At 40.2% G+C, this 22,500-nt stretch overlaps 2 protein-coding genes across 5 annotated transcripts in view; one reads left to right on the top strand and one right to left on the bottom strand.

Moving 5' to 3' along the window:
• LOC123505534 (myosin heavy chain, non-muscle-like) overlaps positions 1-22,500 on the bottom strand; it is a 186,142-nt gene that overhangs the window by 135,960 nt on the left and 27,682 nt on the right. The gene's annotated exons all lie outside the window — the stretch shown is intronic.
• Positions 1-22,500, top strand: part of LOC123505535 (ITG-like peptide) — an 81,446-nt gene that overhangs the window by 20,020 nt on the left and 38,926 nt on the right. Inside the window, exon 3 of the mRNA XM_045256958.1 lies at positions 11,000-11,069. Coding sequence (XP_045112893.1) covers positions 11,000-11,069 — 70 coding nt within the window. The remainder of the gene's footprint in view (positions 1-10,999; positions 11,070-22,500) is intronic.

Below are 22,500 nucleotides of genomic sequence, written 5' to 3' on the forward strand. Positions count from 1 at the left end.
GGATAGACTGTCCGGAATCCAAAGTTAATGATTGACTCTCCACCTGATGACATTTGCGGCTTCATTAATTTCACACAAAAGTCTTTCTTTGTTCGCTTTTCATGGTTTTATTCGTTTTTTTGTCTCCAGCTATGATGCAAATAACGTTCTTTTTTCTCTGTTCTTTTTCTCATTATCAATCAGATTATGAATTACTGGAAAAATTTGTTAGGAAGTGTGTGTGTGTGTGTGTGTGTGTGTGTGTGTGTGTGTGTGTGTGTGTGTGTGTGTGTGTGTGTGTGTGTGTGTGTGTGTGTGTGTGTGTGTGTGTGTGTGTGTGTGTGTTTAATCAGTGATTGGCTATCACGAATATGGTAGACTCTTGTAGTAGTAGTAGTAGTAGTAGTAGTAGTAGTAGTAGTAGTAGTAGTAGTAGTAGTAGTAGTAGTAGTAAAAAGTATATTATCTTCTTGTTGTAGATCACAAGACGAAACGTAGACTGCATACCAAAGGAGCTTTACGACATGTAGACCCAATATCGAAGTAGCACCTAGTAGTAGTAGTAGTAGTAGTAGTAGTAGTAGTAGTAGTAGTAGTAGTAGTAGTAGTAGTAGTAGTAGTAGTAGTAGTAGTAGTAGTAGTAGTAGTAGTAGTAGTAGTAGTAGTAGTAGTAGTAGTAGTAGTAGTAGAGGACAGGTCGCGGCATGGATGGTGTGGATGACTGACGTGGTGTCCTTAGAACCTAACCTAGAAGTGGTTCAGATGTTGGTGTGGACAATATCTGTTATTGTCAGAGAGAAACGAAGGACGAAATTATGTATATATGTAGAGAGAGTAACCTCTTTAGATTTATGGAGGAGGAGGAGGAGGAGGAGGAGGAGGAGGAGGAGGAGGAGGAGGAGGAGGAAGAGGAGAAAGAAGAAGAGGTGAAGAATAACAAGAATGACGAAAACGACGAAACAAACGGAGGATGAACGAAATTGGATCACGGAAAATGGAATATAGAATTTCAGAAAAAAAGGGGAGAGAGAATAAATAAGAAGGGGAGGAGGAGGAGGAGGAGGAGGAGGAGGAGGAGGAGGAGGAAATCTATAAGGGGTGTCTGGACGTGTTTGAGGAGAGATGTGAGTTATTTTGTAAGTGTCAGTGAGAAAGTGGAGAGCAGCAGGTGCGTAGAATGTGTATCAAAAGAGGCATAAACTACCTGTGTAAGCAACATAAAAGGAAGATTCTGTGACGTGCGTGGCGTTGAGAAGGAAGTGTGAGCAAGCGCGAAATGATGTGAGTGTGACGTAACCGGACTCTAAATCTCAAATAGTAGTGTTCTTAGTAGTGGATCTACACATGAATGATAGTTAGTTGCAGCATTGGTAGCGAAGGAACATTATAAGTGGTAGTGGTGACAGCAGAGGCAGTAGTGATTAGTGTTGACAGTAGTGGCAACAGTAATGGAGGACATCAAAAGTAGAAGTGTCAGTAGTAGGGGCTAGTAGAGACGGACTGCAAGAGCCAGCAAGTGTATGATGCCTTTGAAAAATATCATAGGCAACGAAGCGACCAGATTATAATTATTGCGTGTGATAGACTTCATAAAAAATATATGCAAACTAATACACGACTAAAGAATACGAACAGGAAAGATTACATAACATTATAGATGCAGCATATGATATGTCATTAAAAAAAATAGTAAGAAATATATAAACAAACACCAAAAAGTGAATGTAGTGTGAGCCATGATCTTTAAAAAATAGATACATGCATATAAATACATGAATGAATAAGGAATATACAAGCAGACACCAAAATTAATGAATGAATACATTACAAAAACGGTCTAATATTATGAGAGATTTCTCCTTCATCTCATCTCAAAAAAACAACAATGTTAATTAACTACCATTTCCATTCACCAATAATCAGAAACACTAGAATGATCCTCCCCCTCCCACAATACTCATACATAGACACATGATACCTTTCATCATGCATAGAGAATCTGCCTCTTTCACCACGACACCTCCCTTCCCACGCTCACCCGCGCCATGTGTATGAAAATAAACACAGGTAACGTTACTCATCCTCCCCACGTGCTTATCTCCGCCAGGCAGATGAATGAAGCGTTAAGAGGTTTAGCATGAATAGAAAACAAGTGAGGATCTTAATCGATGTATATGTCCGTTTAGTTATACGTTTATTTTGCGAGGTATAAAATGTAAGACAAGATTACTAACTAGTCTATCACTTATTACTTGCCATACAGTGAATTATCATTATCATTATCATCCTCTTCCTCCTCCTCATCATCATTTTTATCATCTTTAGTAAGTAGTAGTAGTAGTAGTAGTAGTAGTAGTAGTAGTAGTAGTAGTAGTAGTAGTAGTAGTAGTAGTAGTAGTAGTAGTAGTAGTAGTAGTAGTAGTAGTAGTAGTAGTAGTAGTAGTAGTAGTAGTAGTAGTAGTAGTGGTGGTAACACTGCTACTACTATTACTATTACTACTACTACTACTACTACAACTATTACTACTATTACTACTATTACTACTACTACTACTACTACTACTACTACTACTACTACTACTACTACTACTACTACTACTACTATTTGGTGTTACACTGTACTATCTGCCTTCCATTACATATGCTTTTATAATGTTTTGTATTAGATATATATGAATCTTTTCAGTCAAATCTTTTCGCATTTCATTTAGTTCTTTACTCACTATTTTTTCTTCCTCTATTCTTTGCCTTATTTTTCATTTATCTTTTTATGCATTTATTTATTTTCCTTTTGGCTGCACTGCATTAATTCCATTCTCTTACTTCACATTCATAATTCCCCCAAAACTTTTTCACTTTCACCTTGTTCTATTTTTACCCCCCCCCCTTCCCCCGACACCAATCATTTTACGTGCATAAGAGCATTACCAGTCATACGAAAATAAAACGAAAAAGGAGAAGAGTACAAAAAAGAAATAAAAAAGAAAAAAAAACTTAATCCCCGCTTCCAGAAAACAGTGCAGGAATTGCAAAATAGAGAGACCACTTTAGATCTAGACGCCTCAATATTTATCTCCCTTTTTCTAATTCAAGTCGTGGAGAAAAACATAAACAAGCTAAATTTATCGGCACAATATCGCGTAGTCCTTTGTCTCTATCCTCATTCCGCACTGCTATTTTCTATATCTATTTCTAGCGTTTTATTTTGATACTAGCTTTAATTCAGAACACTGCACTCAATGGTATGGAAGGACAGAGAGAGAGAGAGAGAGAGAGAGAGAGAGAGAGAGAGAGAGAGAGAGAGAGAGAGAGAGAGAGAGAGAGAGAGAGAGAGAGAGAGAGAGAGAGAGAGAGAGAGAGAGAGAGAGAGAGAGAGAGAGAGAGAGAGTTTTTTGTGTTTTAAAGTTACAAAAAGTATTCAAGTTTAAGGCTATAATACTAAAATATGCATGTAATAGTACGTGAGCAGATCTTTGAATGGGTGATAATGGGAAAAGTTTTATGGCAATGACGTTCAATAGTTTTGTTTTACTGACTTCGCTTTTTTTCTTACTGTGGTCTATTATTGTGTGCTTTCTTTCTTTTCTCTTTTTATCGAATCATTGAACATAGCTGGCACGTGTTTCTTATATAATCTTTTTTTAAAACAAACACTACATCATTTCCTTTTCGTCTTTCCATTCTTCTCTTATTCTAAATTATCGCTGTATTCATTTTTATCTATTTTTTTTTTTTTGTCTTGTTTTCTGTTTTGTATCACTACCATTGAATAATTTACTGATGCTTCTCGCGCTTCTCAAATCAACATTTTCTTCTCTTAGCATCATCTTTTTTCAGCTCACATTTACCTGCCTTCACTTATTATACTCATACAACTGACACATTTCTCACATTATCCTTCTCTCTCTCTCTCTCTCTCTCTCTCTCTCTCTCTCTCTCTCTCTCTCTCTCTCTCTCTCTCTCTCTCTCTCTCTCTCTCTCTGTCTGTCCATAAATGAGGTAAAAATATAGACCAAATTACATTCCAATCAGCTTACTGCTCGTGTTGCTGAAATCAGTGAAAGAGGATGTCAGGTAATTATCATATTGCCCTCGAGGGGACACCGTTCCATAAGTCATTAAAAAGACTGACAGAACTATAATAATATCTGTAAATAGTATAACAGGATGGACATTAATATTGCTGGTGGTGGTTGCGTTGGTAGTAGTAGTAGTAGTAGTAGTAGTAGTAGTAGTAGTAGTAGTAGTAGTAGTAGTAGTAGTAGTAGTAGTAGTAGTAGTAGTATAACAATAGTGCAATAGAAAAGGGAGTATTAACAACAACAAACACCTACCAAGAAGGAAAGAAACAAAGAAACAAACAAGCAAGCAACAAAGCACGATCATAAACATGCGCATATATTCAAGCTCCATGAATCAACACGGCCTTCTAAAACAACTTGCTTTTCAAACAAACATGCTTCACTGAAAGAGGAATTCCCAGAAAATCATCCTGCGCCTGACATGCTTAAAGGTCTGCTGTGAGCGAAGGACTGGGACGTCTGGCGCTGAAATGAATGTACCCGTTATTCTGGCGTCCTGCTTTCCTGTGCCTTCGTCTGTGTTTGTGTTCGGCGGCGCACTAATAAAGGGGCAACCTGTTTTTATGTCATATAATACTGTAGTCATTACCAAACGTTTTGATGTCTTATTTCGATTATTTTCAAATAGTTGTAGTGGAAGTCATCATGTTTCTCAATGACGTTTTTCATGTTTGTGCATCACCACTACGAAAAACATCATAAGAACCCGACTTAATATAAGTTGCCTGAAGAAGTGAGAAAATAAGAGAACAAAATGTTATAGAACACTGATAAAAGTCTTCCAGTGCTAAATGCAACTAAGCAATACCACGTTATAACCTTGACTGACATCAAGGCACCTGCAGAATAGCCCCTGTGATTGCTGCATGTTGCTCTGTGACTAGCGTAAATTGCAATGATGCTCGAGGTCAGACGAAGACCGAGCTTCAAGCAAGGCAGACCTTCAGTAGTGCCCCCTCTCCACTTTACAACAGTATATAATTTGAATGTATTTAACAGCCTTTGCATAACCATCACTACATCAATGATGGCAACTGCAGTGGGATATCTTCGCTATACAGACCAGCGGAGAAGATAAGATAATACTCCTGACGCCCCAGAACAAGCTATTCCATCGCTGCCACCACTTGTGTAGTTGTCTATATTTTTGGTGCTATACAAATATATTCAAAGTCAAAACAATGCAAAGCAGAGAGGGAGCAATACAGATGGTCGCCCTCTGATCTAGCGTCACTGATGTGGCTCACCGCCAGTTATACAAGTCAAAGGGAAAAACAAACGAGACCAGTGGAGCGCTTGTCACAGGGTTAGTGCACAACACCAGCTTCAATCATTTATAACAAATTATACGTCACTTAAGTCTAATAACCATCAGCATCAGCATTAGCATGCAAATCATCAACCTTTATGAGTCGATCGGTCGGTCTCTCTCTCTCTCTCTCTCTCTCTCTCTCTCTCTCTCTCTCTCTCTCTCTCCACAGGCTCTAAAGATATCATGAAATGACTCAAAACTAAATAAATAAGGCAAATCAAACATGACAGTAAGTATTTGAGGAAAAACAAGAAAATATCAGAGAGAAAAAAGTAAAGTCACAGAAGAAAATGAAAAAATGAAAGCTGTTTCACGCTGAACGAACTACCAAAGAAATAAAGAAATCAAAGAAAACTGAAAAAAAACATACAAGAAAAACATACACACACACACACACACACACACACACACACACACACACACACACACACACACACACACACACACACACACACACACACAACCGTGCAAGAAAAGATGAAGAATGGAAAAAAATGAAAAAGAAGAAACAAAACAAAAAAAAAAAAACGGAATGTATTGCAATATACCACGAGAGAGAGAGAGAGAGAGAGAGAGAGAGAGAGAGAGAGAGAGAGAGAGAGAGAGAGAGAGAGAGAGAGAGAGAGAGAGAGAGAGAGAGAGAGAGAGACTCCACAATCAGTTAATACCAATCCCAGGAGGAAACGAGGCAAGCACTTCCATGATCTGCAACTGCGTTTTATTATCGAGATGCGCGCTGTGTGTGTGTGTGTGTGTGTGTGTGTGTGTGTGTGTGTGTGTGTGTGTGTGTGTGTGTGTGTGTGTGTGTGTGTGTGTGTGTGTGTGTGTGTGTGTGTGTGTGTGTGTGTGTGTGTGTGTGTGTGTGTGTGTGTGTGTGTGTGTGTGTGTGTGTGTGTGTGTGTGTCGGTAGGTGCGTGGGTGGGTGAATGATAAAGAGAATACACGTTAAATCTTACCACTATTCAGGTTGTACTTGAAAGATTATAGTATATGACTTTTGCCTCTATATCAGACTGGTTAGAACATTAATAGTGAGTAGAACAGTAGGAATAACCATCTATCTTAGTATAAGAAAACATTCAAACGCGTCAAGCTGCATTCGACGGAATGACGTTATTGAAGTTAACAAACATAAAAAAAAACATTTTCTTACAATAAACTGACAGATCAAAATGGAAGAGACTCAATTTAGATGAAACATAGATTTAATAAAAAAAAAAAGCAGACGGGTGCGCGAATGTAACAGAAGCGACCGAGATAATGACTGACTGACTGCATATTTGATTAACTATTTGACTGACTCACTGGCAGCAACATCACAGACTCATGGAAGAATAGAAATGAAAGCTTTATTAGGGACGGCTGTATCTCTAACTTGAAAAATAGACTGGTAAAAATTTTGAGCATAATTTCAAACCACAACTGAAAGGAAAAGAAAATCTGGAACAGTGCCAAATTTTAGATCATGCAGTTTAATTTTTCCTCTGGTAAATTGTCTGTCACCCACCTGAGCTAACTGTCGCTGTGTCATCAACAAGCGACAAGTTAATAGAAGGCGCAGTGGATGCCGCCATGAAGATGAAAAATGGCATTAGGAAACTATCTGTCTATAAAAAAAAATCAACTGGCTTCCTGCAAACTCATCAGATTCCTGTGCTTCTCTTCCTTCACTTCTTTGCCTTCTTCGTGCATTACCTCCTCTCCTTTTCCCACTCCCTCCTGTTCCTCTTTCATGTCTTTTTCTTCCTTCTCTTCCTTCTTATTTTGCTTCCTCCTCCTTCTTTTGCTTTTACCTCTTTCACTCGTTCTACTCCTCTTCTTCCTCCTTCTCCTCTCTCTTCTCTTCAACCAACTCTTCCTGCTCCTTCTCGTCCTCCCCGTCCTCCTCAACCTCCTCCTTTTCACTCATAAATTGTGACTTCTGCTGCTTTCAATCCTCTCCTCCAACCTTGCTTTGCTGTCTCTCTCTCTCTCTCTCTCTCTCTCTCTCTCTCTCTCTCTCTCTCTCTCTCTCTCTCTCAATGGGAAAGAGCAACATACACCATTGATTTACGAGGCAGGTCATGAACGTTCCAATACAAAAAGATAAATAAATGAACACATGAACTTCAATGGCACACGTGAACGAAACAAAACGACACTTCACTTACGGACGCGATGAAATATTTTGAAAAGCCGCGCTGTCCTGAGAGAGAGAGAGAGAGAGAGAGAGAGAGAGAGAGAGAGAGAGAGAGAGAGAGAGAGAGAGAGAGAGAGAGAGAGAGAGAGAGAGAGAGAGAGAGAGAGAGAGCAATATCCCTGTTACCATTACAAAGCGTGTGGATGGAAAACTGGAAAAAAAGGGAGAAAAAGAAAGGAAAAAGATTAAATAAATTGGGTCGTGCTTTCAATTCTTCGCTTTTTTAGGAGCAGTTGCGCTTTTGTTTTTCTTTCTTGACGTAATTAGCTGCGAAGGTTAATATTTTTCTTCATTCATTAATTCAGGTCTTTTTTTTTTGGCCATTTCACATTACAATTCATGATTTTCTCTGTTAGTTTGTGATTATTAACTCCTTCAATATTGGGACACATATTTACATTGAGATTTGTGTACGATTAAACCATTTTATTGACATTAGGAAGGGTCTATGGAGGTCAGAAGATTAATGGCCACAGTTTAATCCCCCACATAAGTTTCTGAAGCTGCATAAAATCATCACATAGTAAGCAGAATGAATATGGAAACGCGTCATGCTATTCAAGGGGTTAAGACTGAGATACGTTAAGGGGTTAAGACTGAGATACATTAAGGGGTTATGAATGAGAATGTTTCAGGAGCTGCTGCTTGTAGGTCTTTCTTCTCATCTTGCCTTTCCTCCTCCAGCGAACTCACAACACAAGACTTCCTCTCTTTTTCTCATCCCTATTCTGTCTACCTCTCTAATGCAAGAGTCAATCAGTATTCTTTCATTTCTTTTCTGGGTAAATTCTGAAGCTCCCTGTTTGTTAGTCTCAACTTACGGCTTAGACTTTTCAGTGGGAAGGTTTTAATACATCTCTCTTATTCTGGATAATTTTCTTGGTTCTATTCACTGGAGACTGCCAAATTTAGTGGGGTCCTTTTACTGCTTTTTTGTAGCCCTTGAACAAACCCCTCTTGTATGAAAGAATAAATGAATAAATAAACCGACTAATTTTCTGTCATCATACTTTCTGATCTCCTTATGTTATCTTATTCTCAGGAACCATATATTCAGTAACACAGCGTAAGGAGGTGTTGTACTGAATCGTGAGTGTTAGGATGCCATTCTTTACGGGGTTCGGCAGTCGGTGTACGGTGGCCGCCTCCTCACACCCATTGCCATCACGTTCCTACTCATAACTCGCCGGTACCCGTTTCAAGGCAGGGTCTTATCTTTACTAGAGACATAATCACAAGGACAATAATGAGAGCCGCCTCGTCGTGTTCGTCCTGGTGCTTCGACGTGAGCGTGCGTCATAAGGGATCTAAAATAATTGCAGTATAATAATATGACATCCTCCTCAATGTTGTATTTATAGTGTCTTTTTAAAACTTCCCTTTGTCATCATAATATTTTGTCATTTTTTTTCTCACATGAATTTTAAAACATAACTAAAGAAAACTAGCAGGCTAATTTTCTTCCTGCACTAATTAACAAAAATATTTCCTTTACTGATAATATGACAGCGAAATAATCAAGATCCCATTACAACATTGAGATAATCCACGGCCCTCGTTATCGGCTAACTTAATTAAGAGAACACATTACAAGCTTATTACCTTCTATACATGCCCTTCTCACTTTAATTGACACTACACTCTTCATATAATTGTTTATTTTTTTCCTTACTGTAATTGCCAAACAGAATTTACGTATCAAAGACTTTAATTAAGACATTGTGTTCTCTCTCTCTCTCTCTCTCTCTCTCTCTCTCTCTCTCTCTCTCTCTCTCTCTCTCTCTCTCTTGTTCCTTCTCAGTTTTACATTAATTAATTTACGTAATCTAAAAAGAAAGAATAGTACTAGATCAAACACACCTGCTCTCCTCCACTAGTGTTCAAGAAACACACACACACACACACACACACACACACACACACACACACACACACACACACACACACACACACACACACACACACACACACACACACACACACACACACACACACACACACACACACACACACACACACACACACACACACACACACACACAGAGAGAGAAGATTGCAAGCATAACACGTCCGTACTCGTATCTGTTCATTCGTGCAAACAAGGTAAAAGTCTCTCTCTCTCTCTCTCTCTCTCTCTCTCTCTCTCTCTCTCTCTCTCTCTCTCTCGTATTACGTATATACACTAAGATTAACGAAGAAAACCAATTGTACGTTTTTCTCCCTCACGTTCATTATCACGAAATATAAACGTAAAAGAAGGACTGGCACAAAAACGTTCACTCGGCCCTTATGTTTATTTTATTTTCTCCTTCCCTTTTCTTTTCTCAGGTAGATGAAGGAGGGAAGATAAATGAGGGTGGCTTGTATGAAAAAAGCTTGTACGAAACACTCATTTGTATAAGAAAACATGTGTGAAAACTTGTATAAACTTGTATAAAGAAAAAAAAAGATCTCCCTCTACACTTCCTACTCTTGTTTCTTTTTTTCTCTCCTTTACTTCAATTTTCTGTAAAGTAGAAGAAGAAGGGAAGGTGAAGGGAGTCTAGGGGAGGGTGGAGAGAGGATCCAGCGTCATAAGTCAAGATTCAAGGTTCTGTTATTTCTTTTTCCTCTTACAATTTCCTCTCGAGACTCGCCTTCTCTCTTACACGTACCTTCTTATTAGTGAGACACTCCTGGGGGTCTGTGTGGCCTTGATTCACTCCCCTCGGCAAGGACACTTGATTTAATGCCACCTGTTGTTAGACGTGTGTTCATCTTTTATGGTGGTGGTGGTGGTGGTGGTGGTGGTGGTGGTTCTTGTACTCCTTTTCTTTTTTCCTTTTTCTTTCTATTTTTTTGTAATTTTTCTTATTTTCCTCCATCCTCCTCCTCCTACTCCTCCTCCTTCTGCTCTCAAGATCTGGTAAACATGTTGTTCATCATATTATGTATTCTTAAATTGATATTCTGCTACTCCAGCTCTTCTCAGTCTTCTTCCTCCTCCTCCTTACCCACTTTTTTCTACATGAGTTAGTAGACATGTATACTTATATAAAGTCATGTCATCTTATATAATCTTAAACTGTTATTCTCTTGCTGCTGCTGCTGCTGCTGCTGCTGCTGCTGCTACTCCTCCTCCTCCTCCTCCTCCTCCTCCTCCTCCTCCTCCTCCTCCTCCTCCTCTTTCTCCTCCTCTTCTTTCTCCGTCTCCTTCCCCTCCTCCTCCTCCTTACCCACCTTCATCTTCTATATTAATCATTCACTTTGTTTTTATTTTCTATTGTATTTAATCTCAATTTTTACGACTCTCTCTCTCTCTCTCTCTCTCTCTCTCTCTCTCTCTCTCTCTCTCTCTCTCTCTCTCTCTCTCTCTCTCTCTCTCTCTCCTACTTCTTTCTTCCATGCCCCGTGTCTCCTGTTCCCTCCACACAGTACCTCCCTAACAGTGTATTTCTCTCTCCTTAGCACACGGTTCCGTCCTGAGGCTGGACCGAACTGGGGGTACGGAGGTTTCGGCCAGCATTACCAGGGCGAGGTAAGTGTGACGGGACGGGACGAGGCGAATCTTAACAAATCTAGACATTCTTTTCCCCATAATTCTTTGCTACCTTAAGACATTTATTCTTTGTACTAAATCATGTTCGATAGTCTAGAGAAATCCAAGGAACAAAGGAACGTGAATGGCGATAAGAAAATGCAATGACGGGAGAGAAAAGAAGGGAGAATGATGGAGGGAAAGAGAAAATGAACGACGAGGAATGATAGTGAAGAGATAGAGACAAGAAGGGAAAGTGATGGGAGAGAGCTGAAAGGGGTTAGCAGACAGGAATTTGGAAAGAAAATAACAAGAGGAAGAGTTAAAGGCAGTCATAAAAATGGCCAAGAGTGAGAAAGAAGAGAAAAAATAGAGAAAACAAAAAAACAACAACAACCAAAGCAAGAAAATAAGAGCAATACGAACTGGAAAAGAAAAGGTTCACGTACAGAGAGAGAGAGAGAGAGAGAGAGAGAGAGAGAGAGAGAGAGAGAGAGAGAGAGAGAGAGAGAGAGAGAGAGAGAGAGAGAGAGAGAGAGAGAGAGAGAGAGAGAGAGAGAGAGAGAGAGAGAGAGAGAGAGAGAGAGAGAGAGAGAGAGAGAGAGAGAGAGAGGTGAGGGAAGGCAATATTGAAACAGCAGGACTCAAAAGGATTCCGAAACATGAAAGCAAGACCGAAAAGACTCACAAGATGTCGATGGCGTGTTTGTGAAGAGGAGAGGAGAGGAGGAGGAGAAGGAGGAGGAGGAGGAGGAGGAGAAGGAGGAGGAGGAGGAGGAGGAGGAGGAGGAGGAGGAGGAGGAGGAGGAGGAGGAGAAGGAGGAGGAGGAATTAGGAGGAGGAGGAAGAAGAAGAGGAAAAATGCACCTTGTTATCCTATTGCAGAAAATACAAGTATCTTATCGCCCCTTTACAAAAAACGTAGCTTATTGACTTTTAAAGAAAACGTACTTAGCTAATTGTCCTTTTAAAGAAAACATCGGTATTTTATAAACACTAAAAAACAAAAATATTTATCTGTCCCTTTGAAGAATACGTTAGCTACAGGCGTCCCTTGAATAAATAAAAGAAAAATACGATCAAATCAACATCCATTTATAAAATTGGTAACTTCTTGTCCTTTCAAAATACAACTTAATTAGCTACCGATCACTTAAAAAAAAACACAGGTTACTTCTACTTCGTTCAAAATAGATACATTTAAATAGATACCTTAAGAGAGAATTCAGGTAACTTACTGTCCTATTAAAAAAAAGTAAAGATAGTTTCTGATTCCTTACAAATAAGACACATACTTATCTTGTTGTCTTTAAAGGAAAACACAATCAGCTTGTCCCTTTACTGAGAAAACTCCACTTCTTATTCACGCTTCGAGACAACAAAGAGAGGGAAAAAGGTGGCAAGAAGAGTGGATAACAAAGGGAAGAAGGAGAAAAAACGAAGGAGAGGAGAGTAAAAAAGAACACATAAGAGAGAACTTGGAGCACTAGAGAAGATAAAGAAGTGAAGTAAGAGGAGAGGAAAAAGTAAGAAGAGAAAGAGATGATGGTGGAAAGCAGTGAGGGGAAAATGTGGGAGTAGCAGCAAAAGGAAGCAGTTAAGAAGAATAAAGAAAAAAAATATTGAAACACAAAGTTATATGAAGGGATAAAAGGAGAGAAAGGTCTTATAGTACGTGCCTTTTCACTCTCTCTCTCTCTCTCTCTCTCTCTCTCTCTCTCTCTCTCTGTCTTTCTCTGAAGTATACCAAGAGGCGGAAAAAGAAGTAAAGAGTCTATGTTTTGGAGTAAAATTATGGACAAAGTGGAGGAAGAGGAGGAGGAGGAGGAGGAGGAGGAGGAGGAGGAGGAGGAGGAGGAGGAGGAGGAGGAGGAGGAGGAGGAGGAGAGGAGGAGAGGAGGAGGAGGAGGAGGAGGAGGAGGAGGAGGAGGAGGAGGAGGAGGAGGAGGAGGAGGAGGAGGAGGAGGAGAAGGAGAAGGAGAAGGAGAAGAAGAAGAAGAAGAGGAGGAGGAGGAGGAGGAGGAGGAGGAGGAGGAGGAGGAGGAGGAGGAGGAGGAGGAGGAGGAAAAAATAAAACACAAACAAGAAAGGAACGAAAAGAAAGATGAGGAGGCGGAGTAACATAACAAAAGAGGAGGAGGAGGAGGAGGAGGAGGAGGAGGAGGAGGAGGAGGAGGAGGAGAAGAAGAAGAAGAAGAAAAAAGAACTACAATGACAAAAGAAAAGAAGAACGAAAACAATAAGCATAGACATGAATAATGAGAAAGGAGGAGGAGGAGGAGGAGGAGGAGGAGGAGGAGGAGGAGGAGGAGGAGGAGGAGGAGGAGGAGGAGGAGGAGGAGGAGGAGGAGACAAGGTATGAGGAAGAGCCGCACAAATCATGAGCCTCACAGCGCTGGTGGCTCCCAAGGGTGTGTGTGTCTCCACTTCACAAGAACTCGCCACATGAAACCTAACCTCATTTTTTTTTTTCTCTCAGTACAAGGAAACGAATCGTATGCATTATATTTGTAGTTCCTTACTTTATATACACCCATTTTTTTTCCCATTCTCTCTCTCTCTCTCTCTCTCTCTCTCTCTCTCTCTCTCTCTCTCTCTCTCTTCTCGTCATTTTCCTCATCATTTTCTTTTTTTTTTCTTCCTTCCTCTCTTAAAAGATGAAGCTGGGAGTAAAAGTTTTTTTTCTCAATAGAACGTAATTTATGGTGGAGGTTGGGTGGGGGTTATAAGAAGGAAGGAAGGGAGGGAGGGAGGAAGGGAGGGAAGAAGCGTGGGAGGGGTGGTGCGTGCCGAGAATGAGGTAGGGGAGGAGGAGAAGGAAGGTAAGTTGTAAGAAATATGAAGGCAAAAGAAACGCAGCAGGAGAATGAAGGAACTAAAGAGAGAGAGAGAGAGAGAGAGAGAGAGAGAGAGAGAGAGAGAGAGAGAGAGAGAGAGAGAGAGAGAGAGAGAGAGAGAGAGAGAGAGAGAGAGAATGTAGTCAGACAGATAAGATAGATACACATGCTAAATAAAAACATTCTAAAAATAAACCAGAGTAACAAACAGCAAATACACACAAAAGAGGAAAGAAATAAAGGGGTACAATCAATAAACCCTCAATTCACACCAGCACACCAGTCACTAATCCCTCAGGTGAACCCGCGACCTTAAAACAACACACAGGTAGCGGCGAGTCACATAAGCCTTTTCAATGTTACAGGCTGCTTGTAACTTCATTAAATCGCGCATAAGTTGGGGTTTAAATTAGTTATAGTGTAAATGATATATAATTGCGTTGGACTAATTGGATGAATGACTAGCTGAGTAATCCCTTTGTGAACGAAAAAGCATCATCGTAAACTCGATCAAATTCTCTACAGGCTCCTGGAATGTAATAAAATGCCATAGAATTGGAGACAAAATTGCTGAAAAGCCTCTTTATAAACACATAAAGATTGGGTAAGGAAGAAAGAAGAGATGGAATGCAGTAATAAAAAAAAAGAAAAGGAAGAATGTAAGAAAGGAAAAAGGGAGAAAAAAAAATATAAGGCAAAGACAAGGAAAAGAGAAAATAAAAAGGAAAGTAAGCTACATAATATCATACAAGAAGTTACAGATCATCAGAAAACAAAACATAAGAGAAGTGGAAAAAAAATATAAAGAAAAAAGAAAAGATATGATAAAGAAAACGGGTTACTTAAAAAGAACATAAAGGAGGTTATAGAACCGTTGTGTGTACCCATGTCCACCTATTATACCTGTCCGTTAGTCTGTAAAGGACGAAGAGAGAAGAGAAAGAAAAGAGGGCTAGTGAAGGGGAGACTGTTAATAGATAAGAAAAATAGACGCAGAAGCTAAAATAGTTGTACAAATAAAAAAAACATATGGAGAGATAAGGAAAAAAAAGATATAAGAATGGAAAGGAAAGGTAACAAAGAAATAAGCATACTAGGGAAAATAGAGGGGAAAAAACACAAACATGGGTGAAAATAGAAAAAAGGTACAAATTAAAAGAAAAACAAAAAAGGAGAGGAAAAGAAAGAACAAGCTAAGGAAAAAACAAAATAGGAAAACAGTAACAAAAAAAGAAGAGGTGTGAGAAAAAAAAACAAGAGAATAACGGAAAAGAAACAAAAAAAAAAACGAAAAGAGGAAAAGGAAAAAAAAAGTAAACAGGGAGAAAAGTGGAAAACAAAGGAAGAAAAAAAAAAAAGAGACGCGTAAGAAAGGAAGGAAAAAATTAGATGGACGAATAGACAGGAACAGAAGGGAACAAAAACACAGGAACAAGAGGAGACAAAAACAGGAGAGGCAACTGGAATGGAAGTTAGAAAAGAGGTTACAACTGGAAAGAGGACATTTAGTTTGTTTTCTCTCTCTCCCCCTCCATTTACTTTTTTTCTTTCGCCCTCCCTTCCTTCCAGAATCATCAATTAAGGTGTGTGTGTGTGTGTGTGTGTGTGTGTGTGTGTGTGTGTGTGTGTGTGTGTAATTGTACTTGTGAGGTGGTTGTGGTGGTGGTTGTGGTGGTGGTGGTGATGTTGGTGGTGGCGGTGGTAGTGATGGTAGTAGTGGGGTCATGTGTGTGTGTGTGTGTGTGTGTGTGTGTGTGTGTGTGTGTGTGTGTGTGTGTGTGTGTGTGTGTGTGTGTGTGTGTGTAGGAGGAAGAAGAGGAAAGACGGAAAGGTAAAACAACAGGATGAAAAAGAAGATAAATTAATGAAGGGGCAGGGAAATAAATGGAAATAACACAATTGATTGATTTGAAAGGAGTGAAGGAAGAAAAATGAATGGAAAAAGACAAAAGGAATATTAATAAAGTAAAGTGGAAAGGAAAGGAAAAAGAAAAGAGAAGGAAGAGAAGCGAATAAAGGCAGGAAGAGAAGGAAAGGAAAGGATAGCGGAACCAGATAACGACCGTGTAATTATTTTCTCCCTACAGTGAGGGGAGACAAACACAAGTACGCACACACACACACACACACACACACACACACACACACACACACACACACACACACACACACACACACACACCACACACACACACAAACGGGAGTAATTCGCATGAGAGAACACACAGAGAAAGACATAAATAAACACAACTAGACAGAGACAGGAACAAACAAGCGGGCAGACAAACATATCCGTAAATTCATGAAACAAAAGTAGAATCAACAAAGAGATTAAATGTATACTCCATACACGGATATACGTACATGCAAATCCACACACACACACACACACACACACACACACACACACACACACACACACACACACACACACACACACATACATGACTCCACCGCCACCACCACAACCACCACCTTTCAAGTACAATCCTCAGCTCACTACAACAAAGCTCATTTCAAAAGTGATCTTAGCTTGAAATTGCTTCCAGTAAGAGAAATTAATAATTGTTCTCCTATCCTTCTTTCTCTTCCTTTCTCCTTCTCTATTAACCTTTCTTATCTTTGTGTCTTACGTGACTCTCGCTCTCACTCCCTCTTTCTGTGTTCATTTTCCTTCTCCTTCCATTTCCTTCCTTCCTTCATCACTATAGTAAGGACCAACATGGCTGCTGTTGTTTGTTCTTCCTTCATGCCTCTCTTCGTTTCTGTCTGTTTAATCTATTTATTCCTGTTCCCCTCTTCTCTTCCCCTCTCTTCTATCACTTTCCTTCCTTCTCCACGTCTCTTCCTCACTCTCCCCTCTCTTTCTTCCCTCCGATTCTCCTCTCTCACCTAGCTTTTATATAAAGGCAAGAAAGAGAGAGAGAGAGAGAGAGAGAGAGAGAGAGAGAGAGAGAGAGAGAGAGAGAGGGGAATTTCTGTGGTGTCAAGAAACTTTCCCGCTTGATAAATGGATTGATATATTAAACTCTCCCTGCCGTCCTCTCTCTCTCTCTCTCTCTCTCTCTCTCTCTCTCTCTCTCTCTCTCTCTCTCTCTCTCTCTCTCTCTCTCTCTCTCTCTCTCTCTCTCTCTCTCTCTCTCTCTCTCTATGCATTACGTGTGTGTGTGTGTGTGTGTGTGTGTGTGTGTGTGTGTGTGTGTGTGTGTGTGTGTGTGTGTGTGTGTGTGTGTGTGTGTGTGTGGAATATTGATGGCTGAGGGAACATGCAAAGAGAGGCAAGAGAGGAACAGAAGAAGTAAAGAAAGGAAAGAAGATGAAAGGAAAATATATGCTAAAATAAAAAAAAAGGAGGTAAAAAATGTTCAGCTTGAATGTTAAACTCAGAATAAGTCATAGTAATAAATTTTGAACGCGTTACAAAGTGTTAGATAAATTTTGAATGCAGTGAAAAGTGCTGGGTAAAAAACGTAGATTTTTATTGCTACTACTACTACTACTACTACTAAAAAGTACTAATAATAATAATGATAATAATAATAATAATGATAATAATAACAACTACTACTACTACTACTACTATTACTACTGCTACTGCCGATGCTACTACTACCAATATTACAACAACTACTACTATTACCATTACTACTCGTAGTACTAATACTATTACTAACACTACTAATACTAACACTACTAACCAATATTACTACTACTAATACTACTAATACCACTACTACTGCTACTACTTCTAACTATTATTACTAACTAACTACTACTACTACTACTACTACTACTATTACCAGTGCTACTGCTAATGCTATTACTATCAATATTATTACTACTACTACTATTACTACATCTAAACTACTACTACTACTACTACTACTACTACTACTACTACTACTACTACTACTACTACTACTACTACTACTACTACTACTACTACTACTGCTACTACTACTACTACTGCTATCATTACTGCTCTTCTAGTGTGTGTTTTGGACAGAATTGTGAAAAAAACACGAGATATTTTTCGGGTCGGGAGGAGGTGGGTGAAGTGAAGGAGGGTACGAGTGAAAGGAGGTGTAGTGTTATTTATGTATTGCCTTTATGTAAGACGGGTTCTGAAGCGGCTCACAAAAAAAGGCTTAAAAGTAGGACCCATTGCAAGTACCTGTTTCTAAAGGTAAAGAAGGAAAACAGAACCTTGAAATCTTAAATAGCCAGAAGCTCAATTTCTCATGTCCTACACGAGAGATTTTTATGACACACACACACACACACACACACACACACACACACACACACACACACACACACACACACACGCAAAAGAAATTAATCCAGCCAGCAAGAAAAAAAAATGAAAAAAACATATACGAAGGAAGAAAGAAGAAAGAAAGGATGAACGAAAAAAAAAAAGTAAAAGAAAGTAAAAAAAATCAAACAACAAGCTAAGAGAAAGACAAATAGATAATAAGAAAGAAAAAAAGAAAACGAACACATATAAATAAACCAAAACAACATTCTTCACGAAACCCAAAACAACACATGAAAAATAAATAAAGAAAAAAATACGACAGGACAACAAATAATAAAACAAAACATATTCCCAACAAGTCTTAACGCGTCCTTCCTTAATGTACTTTACTTAACTCACTTTACCCAAGCTCACTAAAAATTCATAGACGGAAAGTTACAACGGAGACATTATTAAATTTTCTCCAAAGACCAAAGGGAAGGACACTGCTTGGGAAGTGAAAGGCTCAGTGACAGCCCTCGTGAATCCCCAAAGCTCTTTGTACGAGAGGAGGGTTAAGATGGACAGCACCGCTTGAAAGACGGTCTTGCTGCAGGTGAACGAGGAGGAGGAGGAGGAGGAGGAGGAGGAGGAGGAGGAGGAGGAGGAGGAGGAGGAGGAGGAGGAGGAGGAGGAGGAGGAGGAATACGAAAGGAAGACTCGTAGCAACAGACCTTGAGCTTTTGACAAGACTGATTGTAATTGTATAATACTAACCACTAGTGAAAGAGGGAGGAGGAGGAGGAGGAGGAGGAGGAGGAGGAGGAGGAGGAGGAGGATGACGACGACGACGACGACGACGAAAAGAAGAAAAAAAAACTACAAAAGATGATACAAAGATATAACAAAGATTATTCTATTACACACACACACACACACACACACACACACACACACACACACACACACACACACACCTCATTTGCTATCTTCATTAAATATGACTTGAGAAACAACTGATGACCACCACTACGCAGCCCCTCGAGCCATAACACAACCACATAAGGAAAGCTGCTAGATATGTTGTAGGCTTATGTGAGACACTTCTTGAATAATACAGAGATGTGTAGTACTTATGTCACACACACACACACACACACACACACACACACACACACTCTCTCTCTCTCTCTCTCTCTCTGGCAGACTCCTTAACAACTGAAAGCAGTCTTAGTTCATAAATTTGTCTAGTCCTTTAAAACTCTGCTAAGTACACCATTAGTCTTAAAAGTAAGTTTATTCCATTACCCACTGACACTTTATTTGAGAACCAGTGCCTTGTAAACTCCGTCTCAACTGTATCACCTTTCAACCTACTACTGTTCTTCTAATCCTGGTAACTCCAAGGATCCCGTCAGTACTCCTCCTTATATCACTCATGCCACTCTACTGTTTCGACCATATATCTTTTCCTATTACAGAACACCTCTTGTATTAATGTAAGTTTAGAAGCTCCAATCTCTTCAGCCTCGTCACATTAAGATACCACGCATCCAATTACCATTCCCGTCATTCGTCCCTGTAGTGCCGATCAGAAATATCTTATGCTAAGTGAAAGGGAAAGACAAGGAAAAAAAAGCATGTCAATAAAAAGGAACTCCAAGCCTCAGCGTGGTCTATGAATATTTGATCTGAATCCGAGTCTTCAAAATGGTCGACGACAAGGAAAAAGGAGGATAATGGCTGAGAAAATTCACTCAGCCCGCAATGCATGACAATGAAAGTGTAGCAACAGAGGCGATATGGCGTCTGTAGCTCATTGCCACACCGCCCGTATGGTTCGCTCCTGTATCTGGTCTTATTTTGATTTATCCATTTCCGTTCATATTCCCTCCTTGATACACTTTTTTTCCTTTTTTTCTCTTATTTCCCATGTTTCTTCTTTTATTTCGTGAGTTTAATTTAATCTCTCTCTCTCTCTCTCTCTCTCTCTCTCTCTCTCTCTCTCATCACCATTTCTCACACACGTTATTAATCACTAGACTTTCCCTCTTCTTCCCTTCCACTTACCACTTCCACCTGTCACTTCCCCCTCTCGTCTCTGCCCTCCTTCCACTGTATTCCACTCCACAGCTCCCTTCTTTCAACCCTCACCCCTCGCAACCCATAACCTTCCACCCCACGATCACGTAGCTTCCTCTCCCTCCCTATTAAGTCAACACCCCTTTCCTCACCCATCAGAGCGTCCCACGTCAATTATTCTTCGACCACCATCCTCACCATTACCCTGACTGCCTTACCTGACTCTTTCTCCCACCTGTTCCACCTCACCTGTAATACGCTATCGCACTTTAATCACGGGCGCGCCTGATTGAAGACCTAGGTAGGAGTAATTAATTAAAAAGTAAATATAAGTTCTCCTCATCACACAGAGTGACCCAACAGGTACAGGGACCGATACTCCGCTATTAACTTAATGGCCTGCCCAACCAGCCATCCACCCAGCCAGCCAGTCATCTATAGACACAGACACACACACACACACACACACACACACACACACACACACACACACACACACACACACACACACACACACACACACACACACACACACACACACAGACATGTCACTTATCTCTTATTAATTTGAAATCTAATGTTTTCTTGTTCTTTTAGTACTTTTTTTCTTCTTTTCTCATTCTTCTTCTTTTTCCCTTTTCTCCTCCTCCTCCTCCTCCTCCTCCTCCTCCTCCTCCTCCTCCTCCTCCTCCTCCTCATCATCATCATCATCATCATCATCATCATCATCATCATCTCTTCCTCTTTCCTTTTCATTACTCAGATATAGGTATTTAAATTTTTGTTTCTTCTTCTCTTCTTTTTCCTCCTCCTCCTCCTCCTCCCTTTCCTTCTACTTCTTCAATTTCTGCATTTCCTCCTCACTCTACATTAATGACAACAACATCAACAACAACAACAACAAAAACAGCAGCAGCAGCAACAACAACACCACCAGTAGTACCAAGTAAACGCCTCCTCCCTCCATTAAGCAGCAGGAGGAAGTCGAATCCCGGTGCTCCCTTGAGTGGGAAAAGTTTCAACACAGATCAGCACTAATGAGCACGGAGCAGCTAATTAACAGCACCACCACCACTGTTGCAACTCCCGCGCAGCACATCGATACCTGCTGCCCACGTCACGATAACTACTTAACTACTTGACTATTCGTGAGCAATCAATGTAATGAAGCAACACCCTCACACTCACGAACTCACGCACTCACGAACTCACGAACAGATTAATGAACTCTTGCACTCAAGGGAAAAGAATCATGGTAATCTCTCTCTCTCTTTCTCACTCGCTCTCACACTCAACACACACTCACTTACCTGATGCAACACTCATTTTCAACACTCACTCACTCACTCACAGGAGGAGAATAGAGTCATCACAATCTCGCAAGCTCAGACATTCACACACACACACACACACACACACACACACACACACACACACACACACACACACACACACACACACGTAATTACTTATATATTCAACATACCTAAGGCAACACTCACTCACTATCACTTTCACATGATAAGAAATAATTGTAATTTCACACACACACACACACACACACACACACACACACACACACACACACACACACACACACACACACACGTTATTATTATTACCTTTATTACACTTACTCGAGTCACTACCTAGCCTGACCTCCCACTGTGACCTCCCGTGGCCTCTCGTGATCTACGCTGCTGGGAATATGACGTGACCTGAGGAAAAGTGTTGATGTGTTGCTGTGTTTAATTTGCAAGGTGTACATTTATAATTAAGAACTTAGAGACTCTGTGTGTGTGTGTGTGTGTGTGTGTGTGTGTGTGTGTGTGTGTGTGTGTGTGTGTGTGTGTGTGTGTGTGTGTCGTGATCCGAGCTGCTGCACGACGTTGCACAAATTCTCTAGCTACTGGTTATCCGGGGCTACTTGCCTGGGCTGGCCTGGGTCATAAACCTGTTTCCTTTTGACCCACTTATATTTTTCTAATCCCTTTTATGGCTGGGTGCGACAACACACTGCTTACTGGCGAACTATCATATATCCGTGTTTCCTTCATTTCAGTTTCTTCATATATTATATTGTGATGTAGACATCTGACGTGTGTGTGTGTGTGTGTGTGTGTGTGTGTGTGTGTGTGTGTGTGTGTGTGTGTGTGTGGGTGGGTGGGTGGGTGGGTGGGTGAGAGAGAGAGAGAGAGAGAGAGAGAGAGAGAGAGAGAGAGAGAGAGAGAGAGAGAGAGAGAGAGAGAAAGAAAGACAGAAAGAAAGACAG

Source organism: Portunus trituberculatus, chromosome 18 (genome assembly GCF_017591435.1).
Source record: "Portunus trituberculatus isolate SZX2019 chromosome 18, ASM1759143v1, whole genome shotgun sequence".
Classification (NCBI taxonomy): Eukaryota; Metazoa; Arthropoda; class Malacostraca; order Decapoda; family Portunidae; genus Portunus; species Portunus trituberculatus.